Consider the following 25,478-nt stretch of genomic DNA (forward strand, 5'->3'; position numbering starts at 1 on the left):
TGTTGAATTAATATTTCGACATTGTTAAAGAGCGTTTAATCACTGTAATGTTAATGAGTTTTATTAAGGAGAACATTTTCACCTGAACCTAAGTGAAAGGATTTCCAACAATAATGGCAGAGTATTATGGAATGGGAGTTTAAACATAGATTGCATAATTAGAAAATAAAGAAGGAGTAATTCCATAAACTGTTAAAAGATTATGAAGTAGCTAGAGACAGGAAATAAGAACTGATTAGACATAAATAACATCTTTACATCAGCTCATTTTAAATGTTCAAAGTGGGTGGAAATAGGAGGAACTCAAGCCATTTTAACACCCAACCTTCACTTACATAAAGCAGGGTATTCACCCACCTTAAGCCATCAGCACTAATATCAAGGCTGATGGACTGAAAATGTGAAAAATTGAGAGCCAGAGGATACCAGCATGGAGAAACAGTTCGTCATATGTCAACTCAGAGTTGAGGGCTTTGGGTGCCCAAATTCAAGATGAGAGGAGGAGTCAAAACCAGGGTTGTGTAAGCCTGGACATTGCTTGCAGGCCCAATGGGAAACATTCCTCTTTGCTTCCAAGGATTCCACAGAGTGCTTATATTTTTGGAACTTCACACAACCCCTTCTGACACCATTCTGTGACCTCTGCCATGGTTTCTGTGCAAGCCACAAACTTTTCACTGTAAAACAGGCTTGTCCACTGGTTGTTCTTAGCCAAACTATGATGGTAGCAAGTGTATGAATACGTCGCTCCACCATCATTACACAAGCCATGCACAGCACTTCCAAGGGGGGAGAGAAAAGGTAAAAGTATGCTCCATTAATCTAACTTGCTGTCCAAATACATCACTGAATTAGCTCTCTCACAACTGAATACAGACGCTCATCAGCAACAATCGGTTCAGATAACCACTGGGGTTTAAGTAAATATTGCTGCACCTTACTTGTTGTCAACACAAGGTTAATCAATGCACGTATTTAATAGCTTTGATTCATGATCATATTGAGTAACATAATAGATCACAGTCTGGCATGACTATATTAATTACTATGATAAACCTCTTAAGAGTTTAGAGCTTTACAACACGACAGAAACACACTGAAGAAAAGGATCACATACAGATTTGAAGATGATGTGTTACTTGCGTGACAAAGACATAAAATGCACAATATCAGCATCAAAATTCCTTAGCAACAGTTAACAATATGCAAGCCTAAAATTCTGTCAGCTCAAAATACAGATTTGCACAGTGGAATAATACATTAGTAAATTGTAGCAATACCTGTTTTGTTATTAATCCATATCATTGTTTCTGATAAAATATGGCTTAAATTTCCTACAGCAACAGTTAGTGGTATCTCCCATAAATAGCTGGAAAATAAATACAAGAGGGTAGAAATGTTGACAATGTTATTATACAAACTCATGCCTAATTCTAATTACTGTTGTGTACAGAGGCATTGTCCCATTCACACAATAATATCACTGCCAATAATTTCTGTCCTAAGATCAGATATAGAAATCTGGAGTGCAAGACAAAAGCTATCTTCAACCGTCAAATCAAATAAAACATGGTTAAGTTTCAGTTAACTTGTTTCAAATTTGTTCACCATCTGAATATGGCTTTTAATGGCCATTTCAGGATCTTAGACAAACAGAAAACCACATAGTAGTCACTAGAAAAGAGAGACATGTGTTTTCCTTCACAGTTTGCTGTCGTGTATTTGATACTTGCTGGGAATCCAAGAATACCACACTATTCCAAACTCTAAAATGCCAACTGTAAAATTCCAATTCCTTCACAACAGAAGATAATTTGTGATCTTGCTGTGGATTTTACAAAACACATATATAGAGCAACATAACACATTATCAGCTTGTAAGACAGAAAATATTAACTGAACTGTAAGTGCTATTGATTGCTTTCTGTAGCAGAATGCAAAAAGAATTGAATCACTTTCAAACATTAAACCAAGTGCATGCTGATTTGAAGGTCAATTCATAAGACTATTAATTTTGCCATTTCAGATCATTGGATTGTGGTGTGAATTATATATACTGGCTTTCCTTGATGTTAGAAAAGCTAATATCCTTGAGAAAGTCAAATTTGTGATGGAAATGCCAATATTTATTTGTCCTTTTAATAGAGATACGTAATAGCATGTCAAAAGATGGTAAATAATTATGATGGATTATACATGTAGCCTGCTCTGTTCGGAAGGTTAGATCATTTTTCTGGAGGTACATGGGGCCCCTGCTGTATCTCTGGCCCACTACTTACAGGAGGAGAGAGAAGAGCAGAGAGGTCACAGTGTCTCAACGTTCCCTCACAGCAGTATCTATGACTATCCGAGGGATACTCCCAGGCAAATATTCCCAATTGTTTGCTCTCTCACCTGAAGGGCCTGAGGAATTAGCTGCTGGGTCCCACCAGCTGGTCTGGTGCTTCCACTTTGTGTAACTCCTTCATTCACCTCAGCAACATGCAATCATTTGCAGCAGCTGTGCTCGGTGTCCTTCACTTCAGGCACTTGCATGACCTCAGGCTGTGGTTGATATTCCTGGAAACGGCTCAGTAACTGGCCCACACTGTGAAGGCTCAACCCAAAGTCCCGCCACATGCCCACTTGGGTCCATGACCCAGGTATCAGCCTGAAGTTAGGCATGTGGCTCAAATGGGGACTGTTTAGATTATGTGGTTAAAAACATTCACTTTTACACCATGTGTCATGTTATCATCATAGTCCCCATACACAAAGTAAAATTGAAACTGTTACCTGTTATTTGAAAAAGCTGGATTGGCAGATTTTGCAGTGAGATCATAGATGAAATGTTCTTGGCTGATTGTTAAAGTATCACCATTGCTCTCATTCCTACCAATGGTGACAACCGGGTACCCCATCTGTAATGTCCAATGGTCCATAACTTCTCTGATGTTTATGGTTTCCCCAATTTTCTGCATTGTCTATATAAAAGTAAAAAGAAACTAGTTTCTGAAGCATCACAGATGTTTTTAGTTGAAAGTAATCTCAACTTCAATAGGTCAGTCAATACCCAATACAGCTGGGCTTGGATAATTGTTAAAAAGACTTTCTGCTTGGGTGACTGCAACACAACAGAAATAAGAAATCTGTTGTACTACACTGAAGCATGATACATTGACATTGACATGTAATAACTGGATTGTGCTTGAATTGACACTACCTGGTTTTACAACAACAAATTCTCACTGCAGTCATCTAGCACCTTTAACAACTGAAAGTGTTTCACAGCAGTATCATGATGCAAAAAGGATATTAGGTCCGACAGATGCAAACATGGAATACAGGGAGGTTTTACAGTGCTTGCTAGAGGAGGAGAGAGAGTAGAGAGACGAAAAGGTCCACACTAAAGTCCACGGAAATGTTACAGCAAAGAAACATGCCATTCAGCCCATCATGTATGCTTCAACTGGACAAACTAGCTGCTCCTTGTAATCCTAGTTTAGTAGCTGTAGCTTTGCAGATCACAATGCTTCCAGTGTGGATCCAGGTTCCTTTTAAATGTGCCTCAACTGGCAAACTAGGCAGCAAATTCATACCAACCATACTGTAGATGAGATAGTAGGAACTGCAGATGCTGGAGAATCAGAGATAACAAGGTGTAGAGCTGAATGAACACAGCAGGCCAAGCAGCATCAGAGGAGCAGGAAAGCTGATGTTTCGGATTTTCTTCAGAAATCATACTTTGGATGAAATGGCTTTCCCTCATGGCCCCTATAATCTTCAGCAAAGCACCTTAATTCTGCTAACTGACCTCTTGGCTGTGCCTTCCCTGAACAAGCACCTTACATAAGACACCCCCTTGGCTACTCTGTTCTAAGGCAAGGGGGTTGGTCATCTCAGTCGGCTACATGGCTGGTTTGTGGCATAGTGTGATGCTACAGTGTAGGTTCAATTCCTGCACCAGCTGAGGTTGCCATGAAGGGCTCATCTTCTCAACGTCTCCCCTTGCCTGAGGCATAATGATCCTGAGGGTAAGCCACCACTAGTCATCTCTCTCTCTCTCTCTCTCTGATGAGAGAGCAGCCCGATGGTTTGGTATGACTATGGAGACTTTACCATTCCCATTGAGGAAAACAATCCCTGGATGATCCAATCTTTTGTCAGGGCTACAATTTTCAATCGCTGGGAACATTCTTGAACATCTCCTCTGCAATTCTCTTCAGCATAATTATATCTTTCCTGTAATGTGATGACCAGAACTGTAATGAACCTCCAGGTGGTAGCCTAACCAGTGTGTTATACAATGCCAACATAACCTCCCTGCTCTTATATTGCATACCTAACCCTATGTCCCACAGCTGGGGTGGAGAGAGACCAGTTGACAATAAAGCGCATTGGCCCTGGAGGTTTGGTCAAACCCGAGGGCACTGTTTCTGGGCGGGCCAGGCTTCTTGTCAGAAGCAGGTTGCCTGTCCTTGCTTTGAATTTCCAAGCGTCAGAGGGAGGCAGGCAAAGTGGGGATGAAGGGCCTGGCCACCTCTGGAGAACTGTGTCTGTGTCTGTGTCTGTGTGTGTGTCCTCCTGGCACCGCCTGTCGCATTGTGAGGCGGGGCCACCTGGAATGTGGGTCTGGTTCTCCATTCCCCTGTCACCATGCCTTCAGTCCTGAGGCCCCTCGGCTGGAATGAGGGGATTCCAGATGCCTCTCCAGCAGATCCCGAGTGAGCTGAGCCCTGGCTCTCTCTGGCAGCTGCCAATCTGAAGGTCTTTACTTTCTTTTGGCACATGCTGGCCAATCATCTACATACTGCACTAACCGGGATGGACACCACTGAGCAGGCTGGCAGCGTCTGGTGGTATGACCTCCTCTGTAAGTGCTCCAGGAAGAGATCTTCTCTCCTTTTCATGCCCTGGTTATGGGACCTCCAGGTCCCTGATGGGGAATTGTGGTGCTATCGTCTTCTTCACTGCCAGGTTCAGATTCGGCCCATCAGTGAGCTGAGACCTTTGGAATGACAAGTCTCGCCCAGGGGCACAATGGCCTTTTAAGGTCAGGATGCCAGCCTTTCAGCAGATATCCATTGGGTGCTAAGTTGCTACAGAATGGTGCATGGTGAGATGAAACTAGAAGTGGCCATGAGGCAGGATAGGTAATTCCTGCAAAAGTTTGTCAAGTTACAGTGAGAGCTCACGATGTCACACAACAAAATCCCTCCAAAAAGAAAAAAAAAATGAAATTCGGACTTAGATGAAAAACAGCGGAAGATTCAGCCTAAACTTTTCCTTTCATTTTACAAAAAGACAAAGATGACTTTGGAAACCTTAAAACAGATTTAATCAAAAATGCAACATGAAATTGGCCATCATTGTTTATAATGATTTAATTTGACTGTGAATGAAGGTCGATGCTGACTAAGTGAATTTTACAGCAACCCAAACCATGAATCTATTAACTCAGTATAATTAGTTGTAAAGCATCCATTGTACTTTTTGCAACAACAATAGCTTGTTACTCAGAATTCACTGCTACACTTAAGATTTCTCCATCCAAATTTTCCATTGATTCTTCACTTGCCCCTTTGAGAATGCCTATTTATTACACCACCCTCTCAAATCTGCACTGCTGAGCCTTTTGACTTAATTATATAACAGTATTGTCTATCACAGTCTTTTTGACTTCCTGTGTCCACTAAGGCATGCGTTTATGTTTGTTTCCATGGCTAGATTTTCCTGGAACAAGGTGCCACCTCTCGCCAGAGGCTATCACTTAAGATGAGGCCCTGGCATTAAGCAATGTGAGCCAGGGGCCTCCCCTGCTTTTACCTTCATCCCCCTTGGAGTATTTGAAGGGCTTACAGTTTGACACATTATGAATGCATCTTCCATGGACATCAGATTCCAGAATGGAACTTAGTCCTGGAGATTTTAGAGAAACGGACATTGTGCCACAAGACATCCTGTTGACTGTAACACAGTGTTAAATTTAGTTCTTTGTCCAATTACATATTACACAGCAAAAGAACACTGCATCGAACACTGCAACAATATCAGACCCCATCGTCTAGCCAAAGTGAGATTTCAATAAAAAAACTTTCCACACTTCACGTATGAGATTAACGTACTTTAACATGGATAACTAGGTGACTAAATAGCTAACAAATTAAAGCCACATGAATCAAAAAGGTATCATGAATATGCTGGAACTTGCAAAATAATTTGTCACTGTGTAACTGATTTCACATTTGGAATCTCTTGCTGCGATCCGAGAGGTCAGCGTGTTCTGCCATCCATTAAGACTGAAAGAACTGGGAAATAAGGAACTCTGCTAAAAGAATATATAACTGTTTACGGCCAGTTAGAATGGTGTACATTATGTAAAATGACCAAGGTTAAACATTGTTTCAAAAACTACTTCCATACCAGAGTTGATTTTACATTATTTTAAATCAACTGTTTGAGCATGTTGTTATAGACCTCCAGGGCAGGTGGGGCTTCAGCTTGGACATTCTGCCCCTGTGGTATGGACCCTATCAACTGTGCTACTAAAGCCCATATCAGAATTGATGCATTGATAATAAAGTGCCTTTTGATGTAGATATGCATTATCTAATTGGCAATACCAAAGGACCCTGTGGTCATTGATACCAACGTTGTCATGCTAATGTAAATACCCAAGGAAGGCCCATAGAACATAGCACATGTAGCACAGCACAGGCCCTTCAGCCCACGATATTGTGCTGACTTATTATCCTACTAAGATCAAACTACCCTGCATACGCTACATATTACTATCATCCATGTGCCTATCCAAGAGTTGCTTAAAAGTCTAAAGTATCTGACTCCACTATCATTGCCAGCAGCGCATGCCACATGCCCACCACTCTCTGTGTAAAGAACCTATCTGACATCTCCCCTATACCTTCCTCCAATCACCTTTAAATTATGCCTCCTTGTAATAGTCATTTCCATCCTGAGAAAAGGTCTCTAACAATCCACACTATCTGTACCTCTCATCATCTTGTACACCTTTATCAGGTCACCTCTCATCCACCTTTGCTCCAATGAAAAAAGCCCTGGCTCCCTCAACCTTTCCTCATAAGACCTGCCCTCCAGTCCCTGGTAAATCTCCTTTGCACCCTCTCTAAAGCTTCCACATCTTTACTATAATGAGGTGACCAGAACTAAACACAATATTCCAAGTGTGGTCTAACCAGGGCTTTATAGAGCCGTAGCATAGTCTTGTGGCTCCGAAACTCAACCCCCTGCCAATGAAAGCCAACACACCATATGCCTTCTTAACAAACCTATCAACTTTGGTTGTAACTTTGAGGGTTCTATGGACATGGACCCCGAGATCCCTCTGTTGCTCCACACTGCCACGAATCCTGCCATTAACCCAGTATTCTGCATTCAAATTCAACCTTCCAAAAATCACTTTACACTTTTCCAGGTTGATTTCCATTTACAACTTCTTTGCCCAGCTCTGCATCCTGTCAATGCTAGGATTTATAATAATCTAGCAAGCAACAATTTGATTGGAGACAGTCAGCATGGACTTGTCAAGGGCAGGTCGTGTCTCACAAACCTCATTGAGTTTTTTGAGAAGGTGACCAAGCATGTGGATGAAGGTAGGGCAGTTGATGTGGTGTACATGGACTTCAGTAAAGCCTTTGATAAGGTTCCATATGGTAGGCTATTGGAGAAAATAGAGAGGCACGGGATTGAGGGAGATTTAGCAGTTTGGATTAGAAACTGGCTTTTTGTAAGAAGGCAACGAGTGGTGGTTGATGGAAAATATTCAGCCTGGAGGCAGGTCACTAGTGCTGTGCCTCAAGGATCTGTTTTGGGACCAGTGCTGTTAGTCATTTTTATAAATGACTTGGACGCAGGCATAGGTAGATGGGTTAGTAAGTTTGCAGATGGCACTAAAGTCGGTGGAGTGGTGGACAGTGTGGAAGAATGTTGCAGGTTGCAGGGAGACTTGGATAAATTGCAGAATTGGGCCAGAAGGTGGCAAATGGAGTTTAATACGAATAAATGTGAGGTGATTCACTTTGGGAGGAATAATAGGAAGGCAGAATACCAGGTCAATGGAAAGATTCTTGGTAGTGTGGATGTGCAGAAGTATCTTGGTGTCCATGTACATAGATCCCTGAAAGTTGCCACCCAGGTTGATAGTGCTGTAAAGAAGGCTTACGGTGTTTTAGGTTTTATTGGTAGAGGGATTGAATTCCGGAGCCATGACGTCATGTTTCATCTGTACAAAACACTAGTGCGGCCTCATTTGGGATACTGCGTGCAGTTCTGGTCGCCCCATTACAGGAAGGATGTGGAAGGATTGGAAAAGGTGCAGAGGAGATTTACGAGGATGTTGCCTCGTCTGGAGCGCAGGCCCTACGAAGAAAGGCTGAGGGACTTCGGTCTGTTCTCGTTGGAGAAAAGGATGCTAAGAGGGGATTTAATAGAGACATACAAGATGATCAGAGGATTAGATAGGGTGGACAGTGAGAGTCTTTTTCCGAGGATGATGACTTCAGCTTGTACAAGGGGGCATAGCTACAAATTGAGGGGGGTGACAGATTTAAGACAGATGTCAGAGGCAGGTTCTTTACTCAGAGAGTGGTAAGGGTGTGGATGGGCCTGCCTGCCAATGCAGTTAACTCAGCCACATTAGGGGCATTTAAACAGTCCTTGTATAAGCATATGGACAATGATGGGATAGTGTGGGCGAGGGGCTTAGATTAGTTCACAGGTCGGCGCAACATCGAGGGCCGAAGGGCCTGTTCTGCGCTGTATTGTTCTACATTCTATGTTCTAATGTCCCACTGCAACCTACAACAGCCCTCCACACTGTCCATAACTCCACAAATCTTCGTGTCATCAGCAAACTTACTAACTCACCCTTCTGCTTCCTCAACCAAGTCATTTATAATGATCACAAGGAGCACAGATAGTAGGAACTGTGAGTCTGAGATAACAAGGTGTGGAGCTGGGTGAACACAGCAGGCCAGGCAGCATCAGAGGAGCAGGAAGGCTGGCATTTTGGGTTTGACCCGAAACATCAGCTTTCCTGCTCCTCTGATGCTGCCTGGCCTGCTGCGTTCATCCAGCTCCACATTTTGTTATCACAAGGAGTAGAGCTCCCAGAATAAATACTTGCGGAACACCACTGGTCACCAAGCTCCAGACTGAATACTTTCCATCTACCACCACCTCTGTCTTCTTTTGGACAGCCAGTTTTGTATCCAGACAGCCAAATTTTCTTGAATCCCAGCCTACCATGTGGAAACTTATCAAATGCCTTGCTGAAATCCATACACACCACATCCACCGCTCTGCCTTCATCTTCAATGTGTTTTATATGTGAGATGTGTTCTCCAAAACGGGCTTTGGGAAGGGAAACAGCAATTGGATCCAACTTGCTCTACACCCACATCAGCGGTGCAGTCTCAATCAATGGGTAGGAATCCAAAAGGTTCCCGAACAGATCTGGAGTCAGGCTGGTCTGCCCAATCTCTCCGGCCTTGCTTATGCGTTGTATAAAGCCCTTTGCCAAGTCCATCAGGAATGATGTGAGCTCAAGACGGGTGAATGTTCCAGGCAGCAGAGGCCTGCAGGTCAAAGCCTTCCTGTACATGGATGACATTGCCAATTCCTGCTTGAATCCACTTTCAGTGCACAGACTCATGAGCATCTGCGACCAATTCGAACTAGCTTCAGGAACCAAGGTTAATCAAGGCAAGGGTGAGGCCATGTTCTTTGGGGACTTGGCTGACTGATCCTTCACCATCAGAACAGAATACCTGAAATTGCTGAGAATATGGTTCAGAGAGGCCAGGGTGTGCACCAAAACTAGGGTGGCACTTATCACCAAGGTGAGGCAGAGAGTAGACTTTTGGGAGCACTGTGCTCCCTCTCTCTCTCCATTGCAGATAAAAACTGGTCATCAGGTGTGAGGCATACTCTCTGAACATGATGCAGGTCTGGCCCATTCCCCAAACCTATGCTGTTGCAGTCACCCAAGCCATCTTCCACTTCACCTGAAGGACTAAAATGAACCTGACTGCACAGACACCATGTATGTAGATCTGGATAATGGTGGGAAAAAATGTACATAACGCCACCCTCTTCCTGATGGTATGTGTGGCTACGTCAAGCTGTGAGTAGACCCTCGGTATGCAAGCACCAAGTGTCACTATATACTGAAGTTCTACCTATCCTCAGCATTGTGAAGGATGGGACAAGTCTCACAAGTAGTTGGACCCTTCTATATCACATGTCTTTTGTTGAAATTTATAAAGAAAAACACCTTTGACCACAAGTACATCAGCAAGTGGTTAGCATGTAGCATCCTCAAGACCCTGCAGGAAAAGGAAAGGATGGATCTATTGAGTGGTTCCCTCAGCATGCTGTCAAAGTCATTCAGCAGAATGCCTCATCATCAGAACTTTCCAACAAATTGCAAGACATCACTTGGCAGGTGGTGTACGCCTGGGCTTTCTGCACCACGGCACAGTGCCCTTGAAGTGGCTGCAGAGGGGTGCAAGACTGTCACACATCTCCTGCTGGAACGTGCCTTTGCAAAGTAAGGCTGGAGGAAGATGCGGTCGTTTTGTCGAGGTTCATCCGAGCAGCTCCATGATACAGAGCTCCATGCTCTACAGTCTGTTCTCTGGGACACACGCCGAAACAAACATCGACTGTGCCTAGAGGACCATCAACTCAGTGAAAGACGCTCTTTCGTTTGCCATAAACTTTCTGGTCTTCCAGAGCAAGAAATTGACCTTGTTCGAGTGTTGCAGACTGGCATGTTCCAAGGTCCAGGACTATGTGCCGGGACAGACTAAAGATTGGGGCAGTTTTCGCCAAGTTGAAGTGAGGAAAGACCACCACCTAAGGTCTTTCAGGTGAACTTAAATGAGGTCCGTTTGGTTATCGGATCCTCCCGATTCCTCAAATGCATGTAAATATAATCTTGAATAATGCAGAAATATTTGGATTTTTGTTTGTTCTCAGAGTGCAAAGACTGGAAAGAATTGAACTGTTCGAATTACTGTGTATGTATATAAAGTTTTTTTAATGAATTAACTAAGTCTTTGAATTAAAAAAAAGTAGGTCATTCAAAACTTAATCTGCTGGTGTCACTACAATACATATTGCGGATAATTCCCTCAAAACACAATACTTTTCTTTTAAAAAGTTACCTCTGTAAGTTTGTTCCAAAGGTCATTTCTTCCTGCATTACCATACATGTGTTCCATCAGAAAGTCCTAGATTGAATAAAGAAAAATCTGAATTATGGGGATCTTTGGGGCACTGGTGAGCAAATAATTTACTCCAACAAAAGATGTGTTAACTCATGTACAGTTGGGAATTCAGTTTACTTATGGCCACAAACACTTCAAAATCATTCAACCAAGTCATCATATAGCTTGACACTGAAACTCTTACACAAAAAAATTTACACTGGAAATATTTACGTACATTTACCCATTAAAAGTTACATACAGTTCTGGTCACCCTGCTATAGGAAGGATATTAGTAAAAGATTTCCTAGAATGTTGCCAGCATTGGAAGGTTTGAGTTATAGGGACAGGCTGGATTTGCAAGAACATATTTCACTGAAGCACAGGAGGCTGCGGGGTGACCATATAGATGTTTATGAAATCGTGAGGGATGTAGAGAAGGTGAATAGCAATGGTCTTTTCCATCTGGTAGGGGAGGTTAAAACTAGAAGGGCATATTTTTAAGGTTAGAAGAAAATTATTTAAAAGGGACCTGAGAGGCAACTGTTTCACAAAGAGGGTGGTTCACATGTGGAATAAACTGCCAGAGGAAGAGGTAGATGCAGATACAGTTACAACATTTAAAAGAAATTTGGACAAATTGATTCACGAATAGGAAAGGTTCAGAGGGATATGGTCCAAATGCAGACAAGTGGGGACTAGTTTAGTTTGTGAAATTTGATCAGCATAGATGAGTTGGATTGAAGGTTCTGCTTCCATGCTGTATGATTCTATGAGTCTATTTAGCCAGTCCTTAAATACCTGTAATTTTTTTTTTATTCATTCACAGAATGAGAGCATTTCTAGCATGCCAACATTTATTGTCTCTCCTCAATTACCCAGAGTGTAGTAAAGCGTGAACTTCACTTCTGCTCATCTGAAGCCAAATGTAGACTGGGCCATGTAAAGATGGCAGTTTCCTTTCAGAAAGAGCATTAGATGGATTTTTACTAACAATCAGAAATTATTTCATTATCTATATTAAATTCTTAATTCCAGATTTTTACTGAATTCAAATACCATCATTTGACCTGGCGAGATTTGAACTCGTCTCTAGAACATTACCTGGGTCTCTGGATTAACAGTCTAGCAATAATATCATTATGCCATACCTCCCCCCTTTTAATATTTTTCATACCCTCAGACTGAATTAAATAATTGATGCAAAATCTCAAAGGCAAGGGCACTTTGAGGATCATAGTTCTGTAGAATATTTGGCAAAGAAGAGCTAAAGATAAGCCAATTCTACTGAACAGGACCATTTGAAATTATTTGGTGCAATAGAAAAGTAGGTTGTCCCTTCCAAATCCACAATGATCAGGAAAACAAAGAAAAGGCCGTACTCTGCAGTAGTGTATACTCAATCCAACTTTAATTGGCACTAGTAGTAAGCGCGGAGTCATCTAGGCAAGTATCAGGCTTATACCATGTTAGTTCCTCAAATGTGGCCTGACACTTAACACCAACCTCTACAGGCACTGACAGCAGGTAAGAGGCACAGTTTCTCTGGGGATAATTGCTGTCAAATCCTCTCAGCTATCACTGCCTGCACGCAAGTGCAACCATTAAATCTATGCTTAGCTAAGTACTGCTCTAGTCACCACATCTGTCAAAAGTGAATATCTATTCATAACCATGTCAGTGATATTGCAATAAATACCAACTGGAGGCAAACTTCACAATGAATTTTGCAAACTGTTACAGTTGCTTCTCAAACTAAGTTCTCCACTTGGAGATTCATGCATCCATGTATCAGTTTGTAAATTGTAGATGAGCTAATTTTGATAATAACTTTGACAATATAGAATAGCAGAATAGCACACAGTGGTGAAATATTAAGCTTTAACAAACTTCAACAGTCGCAGAAAATATGAACTTCATGTTGCCAATGTTAAATATGCTATTGTCCACTCTTTATAGTCCCAGCGAATGTTCCTTACATGAATGCTAATAGCTTCACTAAAATGTAAATTAGCACAGATAAAATTCGAAGCACATTCATGTTCAGCAGACTCCATTTTGGCATCCATAGCTGCAAAGATTTTCACAGTCAATGGTGTTCGGAGCACAGGTTACATTTCAAATGAGATTTAGTCTGCCTTGAGTAAATGTCTGTATGGCTAACATGAAATAAAATTGATAGTGGAAATCTGTAACTATGCATAGTCACAGTTCCTTAATTTTACTTGACACTCATCTTTATCATGCACATAACATCATCATTAATGCATTTTAATTAACATCTCAGTAGTTCCACGCATGCATGATCTTATGCAGGGCACACGGTTTTTATTTTATTAAAATAATCCCTACAGAGCTGGGAGAAAAGAAACAAATTGCTCACCATTATTTTAATCACGCTGCAAGTGAGCAACAATTCACTTTGGCTGATTGTTAGACATTTGGGAAAAATTAACAATTTATAAATTATATTCAGAATAGATTAGACATACCCATATTAACAATTGTGCGCTATCAACAACATTAATCACACTGAAACTTGCAATACGAGTAATAATGACACTCGCAGTACTCTCTACTATAGTAAAATAAAATCCGACAGTAACTTCTGATGTTCAGTAAGTGTAGCTAAATGCAGAAATAAATAAGTTGCTATGAGGGATAGTCTGCTCCTTATACACTCAGCATTGAAATTGCTGCAGCCCACCATGAACAAGCTTTACACTTCCACTAGATCCACACTAAATATGGCTGAACAAGTTCGGGTTGATACATTCAGAATTTGAATGACTTTTGAGCTATAATAGTGAGTGACAAATGTTGATGAACAGCCTCTCTGGCCCTGAGAATTTAAATTTACAACTGCGGAATCTTGTTTATTCATAACAAATTAATATTGCAAATTTTTATACATTTAATGTTCATCGCTTATCTCTCTTCCTTAATCCCATCTGTCTTTCCCAATCTTTATTTTGCTTTCCATACAGCATTTAAGTTTTAATGCCTGTTTTAAATTCCTATCTTTGTGTCAAAGTAAAAATTCTTCACTCCGATTAAAGAACATGACAATTATTTGCCTTGTTCACATGACAGATGTACTGTAGAGGTGAAAAGAACAGGGATTAGAAGAGGCTACCTTTGATAAATAAGCAATTGCTCCGTAGGCAGCTATCAGCAACGTAAGAGCTCGTCCACCATCTTTAAGGCACAAGCTTAAACATTCTCTCCCTCCATCAATGTCAAACACAGTGTACCAACACACAACCTCTCCCAACTAAAAGGACAAAGGCAATAACAAATGCTAATAAAAACACAAGTTGCAAATTTCCATCCAAGCAGTACATCATTCTGATTTGATCTTACATTGCAGTTCCTTATTTGTCACTGGATCAAAATCCTCGAACTCCCTAACAGCATCATTTACTGATATAGTACACTGGTGAACACCTCAATCTTTGCAAGTCATCTGGAGCTAAATCAAATGATTCCACTCTCCAGTGACAGGTCCATGATGCCAACAATCTTCAGTAAGCTGGTACCTAGGCACTCTTAATTACCTTAGAATACTGAGCACCCAATTGGCTAAAATGCAGGATGACCAAGTTTGCTGCAGACTTACTTTGAATTTCCCATTATTTGACACAATATCTTTGCGTTCTTGGATCTAGCAGAAGGTGCTGTCTTGAAGTCATGCTTTATGAACATATGTTCATATGTCTCAAGCTTGAGGGAAAGATAACCAGGCTTCCTGTTAAAAGTTGAGTTATATTGATCCTTGAGTTGACTCGAAGATCTGCATGTCCAACAGTGAGAAATTCAAAGCAATTCAACCATCTGAAGCAAATTTGTCATCCAATGACCAGTTACTGATGGTATTACGGGCTAATCACTGGGGAGTGGCATCGTCCTTACTTAACTCCAAATGACCTGCAAGGATTCAAATGTTCAACAGTACACTGTATTAGTAAACAACAAAATATTCTAAACAAAATATTAACGATTTAATCTCCTGTGCAACATACTCTTATCAATCTCTCATTCAATTTTCTTGGCTCAGGCAAGTTCCATATACGTCTCTGGAAAAAGATTATACATTTCAAGCGAAACAGGGCACTCAGTTGAGAGCATAATTCCATCACATTTTGTTAACTCAAAATTATTATAATTGTGCAGATCTTCCTTGAGATATTTCCATGTGCTGTGTAACTACAAAACTGAAAACTAAAATCTTTTCAACAAGACTTTCCATCCCATTGAGAAGGCTCCAGTCCTACCCATGTCCAAAAATCCACTTCAAAAACTCCGTTCATAATTTGACAGCTATGCCAAATGCAACCAAATCAGCCAAGGCAGCCCACGACATACTACAATTATCAAAAACATACTCAACACAATCCACAACATACTAAAGTAATTAATAATATAAACATCCTACATCCCAATGTTAATAGTAATTTGAATAATTCAAGAATCCAAAAAAATGAATCAGCTCTTCCTTGGGCCGTTACCTATCTGTGCTTCACATCTGTGCTGTCATATTGAAATTCACCAATTAGTTTTTAAATATATTGATTATGACACACAGATAAGCAAATTAATTGATGAAAACATTACCTCCATGCACCTTCAGTGGCAGAAGTAAAAATGGAAATACTATTGATTTCCTCAGTAGTTTGGTTTGGAGATTCTTAAAGATAGTGGTGTGCTCCAAGAAATTTCTGAAATGTAGCTGACTAAAATCGATCATATGATAGGTTTTAGCTAGTATCTCTACATGAATACAACCTGTACGGCAATATTAGTTTGGAAACGCCAGAGAGAGTTCATAACCAGTGCTAGTGTAGCGCAGAATTTGTTAAACAGCTTGACAGCAGTACAGAGTGTCGAGTTCATAAAAGTGAGAGAGTGGTGGAGAATCCATTAAACAGCGAGAGAGTGACGGGGCGTTCACTAAACAATAAGAAACTTATATTAGTAACATCGCCATAACATTGTAAGATGATCATAGGTAGCCAGACATAACTCTATCCCTTTTCAACACTTTTACTCACCTGTAATCCTATTTGAAATACATGCTGTCCCATAAAGTTAGCTACCATTCGAATCAGTGCAGCACCCTAGGATTTAAAAACAAAGACGATTTTCTTTGAAATAAATTACTAGGCATTACAAGTTCAAATAAGAATCACCTCAAGTATATTTTTATGCATCTGTATTCTTTAAACGAAAAACAACTGCCTGATACTGGAACATAAAATCTCTAATATTTTAATCTGCCCTCTTTCACTGTAAATTTCCATTTGTTCTTGGACTACCGACTGATCTAGTTTTAGGGCTCAGAGAAAACAATGCTATTTGTGATCAATCTATACTACCGTGCATCTCTGAGGATCCAACAATAGGAAGTCCTGGTGCTCTGTCTTCCGCTCATCAGCGTCTATGAGGAAGCCAATGGCCTTACGACTCGTTATGAAAAATGCATAAGTGCAATAGTGACTTGCCAAATCAGTGTGAATGCAGAAAACTGACTGATGTCACTGATGTCAACAGAAGCAGTTCATAAGGCAGAGGGAAAGGTGATAAGAGCATTGTTATCCTAAGTAACCAGCAAGCAAGCCCTGCTTGGGCTCTAAATTCTCACTTCACCAAGTGGCACAGGTAAGTGTTTGTCGCTCTCTGTTGAAGTATAGGGAAGTTCAGATATGATATTCTATTTCTGAAGGCCCACATGTTGTACAATCTCTTTTCTGTAGCCTATGCTTTTGCTGGCTTCCTTGCTCGTGCACATCCTTCTGATGACGCTGTCTCAAGAATTAGCCCACGTTTAGCAACTTCACAGCAATCACGTTTTAGAGAAATCACGGTCTTAAAGCCTCCTGGGAACACGCACTAATTAACAACTGCTTCAGGGTCTCACCCAGCAATGTCTTGCCTCTGGCAGGGGGTGAATAGCTGGGGTCCACGCATTGATTCATGCAAAATCCCACCAGTAACACTCTCCCACTTGGTAAAAGATACATTTATTTGATTCAGCCTCCTATCTGGCAATCAGTTCTCAATCCATGTCATTACATTACTCCCTATGCACCATCCTATGCACATTAATTTTACTTTAATCTTTTATCCCAGAATTTTCAAAATTCTTCTCAAAGCCAATGTAATCCACATCCACTCGTACCCCTCATCAATTCTAGTGCTTTAATCTTCAAAAAAAACCCAATAGATTGGTCAGGTATGGTTTCCCTTTCGTAAATTCGTGCTGACTCTGTCTGATCCTGCCAATGTTTTCCAAGTAGTTTGCTACAAAATCTTTTATAATAATATTTAGCACTTTCCCAAATGCCAATGTCAGATAACTGATCTGCAATTCCTTCTTTTCTCTTTATCTCCGTTTTTTTTTAATTGAAGTAAAATTAGCTACCCTCCAATCAATGGGAACTGTTCCATGTCTATAGAATTTGAATAATGGCCATCAATGCATTCATTATTTCTAAGGTCACTTCCTTAAGTGCTCTATAATATCAATTATTGGGCCCTGGGGATTCATCACCTTTTAAAGCCATCAATTTTCCTTCTAAGATAACAAAGTGTGGAGCTGGATGAACACAGCAGGCCAAGCAGCATCTCAGGAGCACAAAAGCTGACATTTCGGGCCTAGACCCTTCATCTGATGAAGGGTCTAGGCCCGAAACGTCAGCTTTTGTGCTCCTGAGATGCTGCTTGGCCTGCTGTGTTCATCCAGCTCCACACTTTGTTATCTCGGATTCTCCAGCATCTGCTGTTCCCATTATCTCTGATACAATTTCCCTTCTAATGCTGATTTCTTTCAGCTCCTCCCTCTCACTAGACCATGAGTAGCCCAATGTTTTATTTGTGTCCTCTATTGTGAAGACAGAACCAAAGTATGTATTTATTTGGTCTGCCATCTCTTTGTTCCCCATTATAGCTTGTCCTGTTTCTGACTATATTTATGCAAACTAACCTTTTTCTCTTCACTGTACAAACTGATTGTAAAAGCTTCTATAGATATTTCCTCACAAGATCTCTCTTGTAAACTGTTTCCCCCTTTTAATCATCTCGTTTTCCCCCTTTGCTGAAATCTAAAATGCTCCCACTCCTCAAGTCTGCTTTTTTATTGACGAATTTGTATCTTATACCTTGGATCTTATACTATCTCTAATTTCCCTTGTTATCCATGGTCTGGCCAACAATCCCGTTTCATTTTTGTGCCTGACAGGAATGAACAATGATTGCAGTTCCTCCATGCGCTTCTTAAATGTTTCCCGTTACCTATCCATCTTTGTCCCTTTAAGTAGAATTCTCCAAGTAAACAGCTGAGACTATAGAACTGCCAACCATCCAGCTGGCCAGCAAGCTCTCGAAAGCAAGACTTGTTCCTGAGGAAAGGTGGAACTCTCACCTTAAATTAAAACTGGTCCCCACATTAATTGCTTCAGGACTGCCTTTAGGACATTCGGTGGGTTGCCCCTGACATTTTTAGGCTGGCAGGAACCATGCTGCCATGTAAAATACAATACATCAAATACTACAGAAGGAGGCCTTTCGGCCTACTGAATCTCTGCTGGCTCTTTTGAAGAACTATACCATAACCCCACGCCCCGTCTCTTTCCAGAAACCTACATACTTTTTTCTCTCTCTAGTATTTTCTAATTCCTTGTTCAAGGATACCACTGAATCCATATTCATCATTTTATGAAGCAGTGGCTCCCTTGCAAATCCTAACTAGTAATACAGAGGAAAAAAAATTCTCATGATACTTTCAGTTCTCCCTTCAATCATATTAAATCTGCATCTTTTTGGATATCAATACATCAAACATTGCAATCAATCAATCACCTCTAGAACCTTTCTAGTACATCTCTTCCATATCCTGTCCAAAGCCTCTATATCTAAAGCAGGGTGTCCAGAAATGGACATATTATTGCAACTGGAACCTACATAGCGTTTGCAGTTTCCTGGCCCTCCATATCTCCACGCATTCAACAGAAGCTGAGTAAAAAATAACGTGAAGTTTGGGTTCAACATCCAGAAAAGACAATTTCAAATTGACAAGAAATATTAATCCCTAGCCTTGCAAAAACAAAATCGTGAAATAGTCTTCTGCTGCTCAAACAGAGTCAGCCACAGTACCTTCTTGTAAGCGATCCAGTCAAAAACTCTATCAATATCTGTGGCTTGCAGGACCTCCTGGGATATTGGGTGAGAGCTTGCCAGGCCATCAAGTAGCATCACTGCGTGAAGGTCATCTGTCAGAAATCGCTGTTTCTCCTGAGATGTTCACACAAATACAAATCAACTCTTTGTGGATTCACAGTCAATTGAACGAGACTTAGCAGCTTTTAAAAACAAATGTAGATCCTTGTCAAAATTATTTATATTGTTAAAGTAAAAGCATATTTTTTTTTAAAAAAACTGGCTAGAAATACCTAGTGAGTGGACTACAAGTGCATAAATTTGTTACTCTAACTCAAGGATCATTATCTAGTGAATGCCTTTGTTAACTAGAAATTACATAACAAGAAGCTCTCTACTTTGATAACATAAAAAAAGCAAAATTTAAAAAAATACTGAAGAGAAGATTCCAAATCTTATTGCAAAAGTTTAATATGGATGAATTTTAAGGTTAACAGTAAATTTCAACAAATCAAGGAATATAATGTCCATAATTATTCCAGCTGATGGTAATACTGGACAAGTTGTATCCCAGAATGAAACCTAGTTTGAGGGGTTATATGTTTAATTTCTGCAGTTGATTACCATGATGGTTAGTCTTTGGATACATTCACATAAGGCTGCCTTTAACACAAGAACATGAGTTTAATACACAAATGAGAAATAAAAGCCAAATATATGTGACAGTTTAGAAAGATTTAATCATAAATAGCAAAACAAGATTTCAACCATTTGCCCTGCAATGTCCATTACAGGTACTTAGTCCCAGAGAATTAGCATTTCAATTGCAACACTTAATTCCTTAATAAACTGTCTCATTCTAGTTCTCCTTCAATGGTAACTGAAACAATTTTGACTTACTTCCAATTCCTGCTGGCCAGCATCTCTTTTCTGTTCTGCTGACCTAAACATCTTTTTCAGTTTGACAACTTGAAAACATCTGTACAAACTCTCACAGATTGGAAGCTTTGCAGTAAAAAAAAGTCCTCTAGCTAGAGCAAAAACTGTTACCCTGAACCAAAGGTATCATTCTTCAGAACTGAAATCAGAATTAAACCCAGTGATAATAAAATGTGAGGCTGGATGAACACAGCAGGCCAAGCAGCATCTCAGGAGCACAAAAGCTGACGTTTCGGGCCTAGACCCTTCATCTGATGAAGGGTCTAGGCCCGAAACATCAGCTTTTGTGCTCCTGAGATGCTGCTTGGCCTGCTGTGTTCATCCAGCCTCACATTTTATTATCTTGGAATTCTCCAGCATCTGCAGTTCCCATTATCTCTTAAACCCAGTGACTCCTGTTCTGTTTTCTCTGTACGTCATAAAAGTCAGGAATGTGAATCATTCATCAACTAACACCACAGATATCCTGCTATGCACTTGACTAAATCACATGTTTTCATGCAAACAATGTTTTACACCACTGCCCCAAATGACTTTCAGACCTGCTAAACAAAAATACCTTCACAGACTTAAATGAAAATCCATCTGACTTTATCTTATGAATTCAAAATTTTTAAAAGGTAATAATATACATTAAACACCTTTATTACTATCTTTATTAAATAATGCTGTAAATACCCAGCAGGTCTGGCAGCTTCTGAGGTAAAAGAAACTGAGTTAACATTTCTGGTCAGTAATCTTTCATGCGTACTGAAAAACGTGTTGGCAGGCCATTTTAAAACATGCAACATTTTAATACAATGCTTTCCTTTCAAAAGGTACTCTTCCCACTCATGTTATGTGGGATGTTACGATACACTTCCATGGCAGGTGACTTGAACTCACACCTTCTGGTCAAGTCAATAAAATGTGAGGCTGGATGAACACAGCAGGCCAAGCAGCATCTCAGGAGCACAAAAGCTGACGTTTCGGGCCTAGACCCTTCATCAGAGAGGGGGATGGGGAGAGGGAACTGGAATAAATAGGGAGAGAGGGGGAGGCGGACCGAAGATGGAGAGTAAAGAAGATAGGTGGAGAGAGTATAGGTGGGGAGGTAGGGAGGGGATAGGTCAGTCCAGGGAAGACGGACAGGTCAAGGAGGTGGGATGAGGTTAGTAGGTAGATGGGGGTGCGGCTTGGGGTGGGAGGAAGGGATGGGTGAGAGGAAGAACCGGTTAGGGAGGCAGAGACAGGTTGGACTGGTTTTGGGATGCAGTGGGTGGGGGGGAAGAGCTGGGCTGGTTGTGTGGTGCAGTGGGGGGAGGGGACGAACTGGGCTGGTTTAGGGATGCAGTAGGGCAAGGGGAGATTTTGAAACTGGTGAAGTCCACATTGATACCATTAGGCTGCAGGGTTCCCAGGCGGAATATGAGCTGCTGTTCCTGCAACCTTCGGGTGGCATCATTGTGGCACTGCAGGAGGCCCATGATGGACATGTCATCTAGAGAATGGGAGGGGGAGTTGAAATGGTTTGCGACTGGGAGGTGCAGTTGTTTGTTGCGAACTGAGCGGAGGTGTTCTGCAAAGCGGTCCCCAAGCCTCCGCTTGGTTTCCCCAATGTAGAGGAAGCCGCACCGGGTACAATGGATGCAGTGTACCACATTGGCAGATGTGCAGGTGAACCTCTACTTAATGTGGAATGTCATCTTGGGGCCTGGGATAGGGGTGAGGGAGTAGGTGTGGGGGCAAGTGTAGCATTTCCTGCGGTTGCAGGGGAAGGTGCCGGGTGTGGTGGGGTTGGAGGGCAGTGTGGAGCGAACAAGGGAGTCACGGAGAGAGTGGTCTCTCCGGAAAGCAGACAGGGGTGGGAATGGAAAAATGTCTTGGGTGGTGGGGTCGGATTGTAAATGGCGGAAGTGTCGGAGGATGATGCGTTGTATCCGGAGGTTGGTAGGGTGGTGTGTGAGAACGAGGGGGATCCTCTTGGGGCGGTTGTGGCGGGGGCGGGGTGTGAGGGATGTGTTGCGGGAAATACGGGAGACGCGGTCAAGGGCGTTCTCGATCACTGTGGGGGGAAAGTTGCGGTCCTTAAAGAACTTGGACATCTGGGATGTGCGGGAGTGGAATGTCTTATCATGGGAGCAGATGAGGCGGAGGCGGAGGAATTGGGAATAGGGGATGGAATTTTTGCAGGAGGGTGGGTGGGAGGAGGTGTATTCTAGGTAGCTGTGGGAGTCGGTGGGCTTGAAATGGACATCAGTTACAAGCTGGTTGCCTGAGATGGAGACTGAGAGATCCAGGAAGGTGAGGGATGCGCTGGAGATGGCCCAGGTGAACTGAAGGTTGGGGTGGAAGGTGTTGGTGAAGTGGATGAACTGTTCGAGCTCCTCTGGGGAGCAAGAGGCGGCGCCAATACAGTCATCAATGTACCGGAGGAAGAGGTGGGGTTTGGGGCCTGTGTAGGTGCGGAAGAGGGGCTGTTCCACGTAACCTACAAAGAGGCAGGCATAGCTGGGGCCCATGCGGGTGCCCATGGCCACTTCTGATCAAGTGATGTACACTACCACAGCACCTCAAGATCTAAATGAGCGAATGATCTTCATCATCAATTTTACGTCAAACTGAATCGGGTGCAAACATTACAAAACCTATCCCATCCAATTTTTTTTACATATAGTATAGTGCAAAAGTTTCTATATTTTAATATATTTATCTTACATTTAAAAACTTTTAACTGTGAGCTGGAAATACAGCTTTCAGGATAAATGCTGGTACTATAATTTGCTTTGGGATTTAAAAATTAATAAGGCATCTCTTAAACATTATGTTTGTGCCAACAAAAAAGCACACTAATGTAATGTCTTTGAGAACAAATTTCACACTTGATGGTTTAAGTGATTAGAGGATAATACGTAGCAACACTTACATGCACAGCAGATTATACATTGGAGTAATGTTATAAATAGAGTGCACTTTGATTCTGACAGAATTATAGTTAATCAGTGAGGTGTGTAATAGCTCACAAAAACATTGGCTATGAACTTACCATGTTGAAGTCTGGGTAAAGGAAATCGGTGCCAACATATTCAAAATAGTGAGCAAATCCTTCCTTTAACCACACATCTTCCCACCAAATTGGAGTCACAAGGTCACCGAACCACTGAGAGTAAATAAAAGACATTTAGGTACAAAACAGGTCCAAAATTAGGATGCCCAAAAATCTCCACAAGGTTGGAAAGCAAACTTAATATTGTGATGACAAAATTGTAAGCCATTATTGTTTTGACTCAGCTTATGTACCTGATGGCAGATTTCATGTACCACAACCATGGTAACATCCAGTAAGTAGGGAATGGATGAAACTCCAGGATCTAGTAATAACCTTTGTTCTACAAACACACTCAGTCCCCAGTTTTCCATGGCAGCATATGGATATTTCGGTACCGCTAACAGATCTGTCATGAAAAAAAACAAACAATTTGTTTTTCTCTCCTCAGCTGAATTTTATTTTGCCAGGAATTATTAATGTCTGTGTTCTTACAAGTTGTTTCCAGTACATTGGTAGGACCAACATTAACACACGTCAAGTGTATTGGATTTAAGGCAGGATTGGTACCTCCTAGAAATTAGTGTGACAGGAGGTTGAAATGCACAATCTGTGGATGATACATTATCCAGTGGATAAGAGTAAGCACTAAAGCACTTCAATCTACTTTCTCACTCTTCTCGACAACTGCAGTTACTGCAATAAATGCCCAAGTTTTGAAGCTCCCCTCCTTCTAAGGTTAGTTTCCTCTCTTTACCTTCCTTGAGTTTATCTATCATGCTGCCTGACAAGATGGAAACCTCAGTTCCAACTCCAAACCAGCTCTATTGCAAAACCAGCTGCAGGGAGGTACATGAATGCTGTCAATTAACTTCTGTGTAACTTTGGACAGGATTGAAAAAAGCAGCATTCACTTCCATCCTGCCAATCCGTCCCCATCATGTTCATTTAAAAATTCAAACAATCAACTCTTCAGCCTTGCAAGTAACGAAATAACAAGAGACCTTATGAAGGTATCTGAGATGCTAATTAGAACACAAAATGCTCATTCTGAGCCAAAAACAGAAGTTGCTGGAAAAGCTCAGCAGGTCTGGCAGCACCCGCGAAGGAAGAAACGGAGTTAATGTTTCAGGTCCAGTGACCCTTCCTCAGGCCCGGACCCGAAACATTAACTCTGTTTCCTCCCTGGCGTGCTTAGCTTTTCTAGCAACTTTGTTTTTGTCCCTGATTTACAGCATTTGCAGTTCTTTCAGTTTTTATTTTGTTAATTCTGAGCGCTTTTACAATTCTCCCTGTGACTGTAGAGCAAAAGGACATAGGTACAAACTAGCAATACTGGCATCAAGAAGAACATCTTTAAACAAAGAATGATCAAGAGCTGGAGAAGACCTTTGGTTACAGCTGTAGAGGGCTTTAATACAGCGCAAAAATAAGCGGCAGCTGTGTGTTGCGATGGTAAGGAAGGGTTAGCATGGTCATCTTTGGGAGTGTGACATTTATGAGCCAAATGACTTCACTCAGCTTTGTGACCTTTGTTTTCATCCCAAGGTAAAGCGCTCCCAGTTTGTAACATCTCATAGGAGCATGACCGAGACAGGGAACTCCGCCTATAAAAAACTGCAAGAGTTATATTGGTATTCTAGCACCCTATGCTGCCATCTGGTCTTGCAGCACATTTTAGTCTAACTACGGAATCAGCAAATGGAAGGAAATCTCCCATTATTTGCAAATTTGCATGAGGACAAGTGTTTAGTGAAGCAGAGATTTCTACAGGTACATTGGTAAAATAACCAAAATGCCAGAGAAACTGAGCAGGTGTGGCAGCATCTGTGAAGACAGGAACAGAGTTGATTGATAAACTTCTACGTCATGTCACCATGGTGACAAGTTACCAGAGAGCAATTATTAGTCATTTAGACAAAGCTAACTCCACTCCCTCGAGATGAGGAGTTCAGCAGTTAACAAATCCTGTGCAATTTGCAAAGTTATGACCATAAAACTTGGCAATTCTTGCTGGAAATGTTTCACAATGCTGCCAGGTATGGAAGGTGAGTTATAAAGAAAGACTAAATAGGCTGGGACATTTTCCACAGTAACAAAGGAGGCTGAAAGGAGACCACATAGAACTTTAT

At 41.4% G+C, this 25,478-nt stretch overlaps 1 protein-coding gene across 3 annotated transcripts in view; it reads right to left on the bottom strand.

Annotated features, from left to right (window-relative positions):
- LOC125460815 (thyrotropin-releasing hormone-degrading ectoenzyme-like) overlaps window positions 1-25,478 on the bottom strand; it is a 105,614-nt gene that overhangs the window by 18,620 nt on the left and 61,516 nt on the right. For all 3 annotated transcript variants that reach the window (XM_048548819.2, XM_059652478.1, XM_048548818.2), the window contains 7 exons: window positions 23,601-23,755; window positions 23,347-23,460; window positions 19,380-19,517; window positions 16,280-16,345; window positions 11,187-11,252; window positions 2,776-2,963; window positions 1,281-1,369 (listed from right to left, as the gene is read on the bottom strand). In XM_048548819.2, the coding sequence (XP_048404776.2) occupies window positions 1,281-1,369; window positions 2,776-2,963; window positions 11,187-11,252; window positions 16,280-16,345; window positions 19,380-19,517; window positions 23,347-23,460; window positions 23,601-23,755 (816 nt within the window). The remainder of the gene's footprint in view (window positions 1-1,280; window positions 1,370-2,775; window positions 2,964-11,186; window positions 11,253-16,279; window positions 16,346-19,379; window positions 19,518-23,346; window positions 23,461-23,600; window positions 23,756-25,478) is intronic.

This window comes from Stegostoma tigrinum, chromosome 18 (genome assembly GCF_030684315.1).
Source record: "Stegostoma tigrinum isolate sSteTig4 chromosome 18, sSteTig4.hap1, whole genome shotgun sequence".
Taxonomy (NCBI): domain Eukaryota; kingdom Metazoa; phylum Chordata; class Chondrichthyes; order Orectolobiformes; family Stegostomatidae; genus Stegostoma; species Stegostoma tigrinum.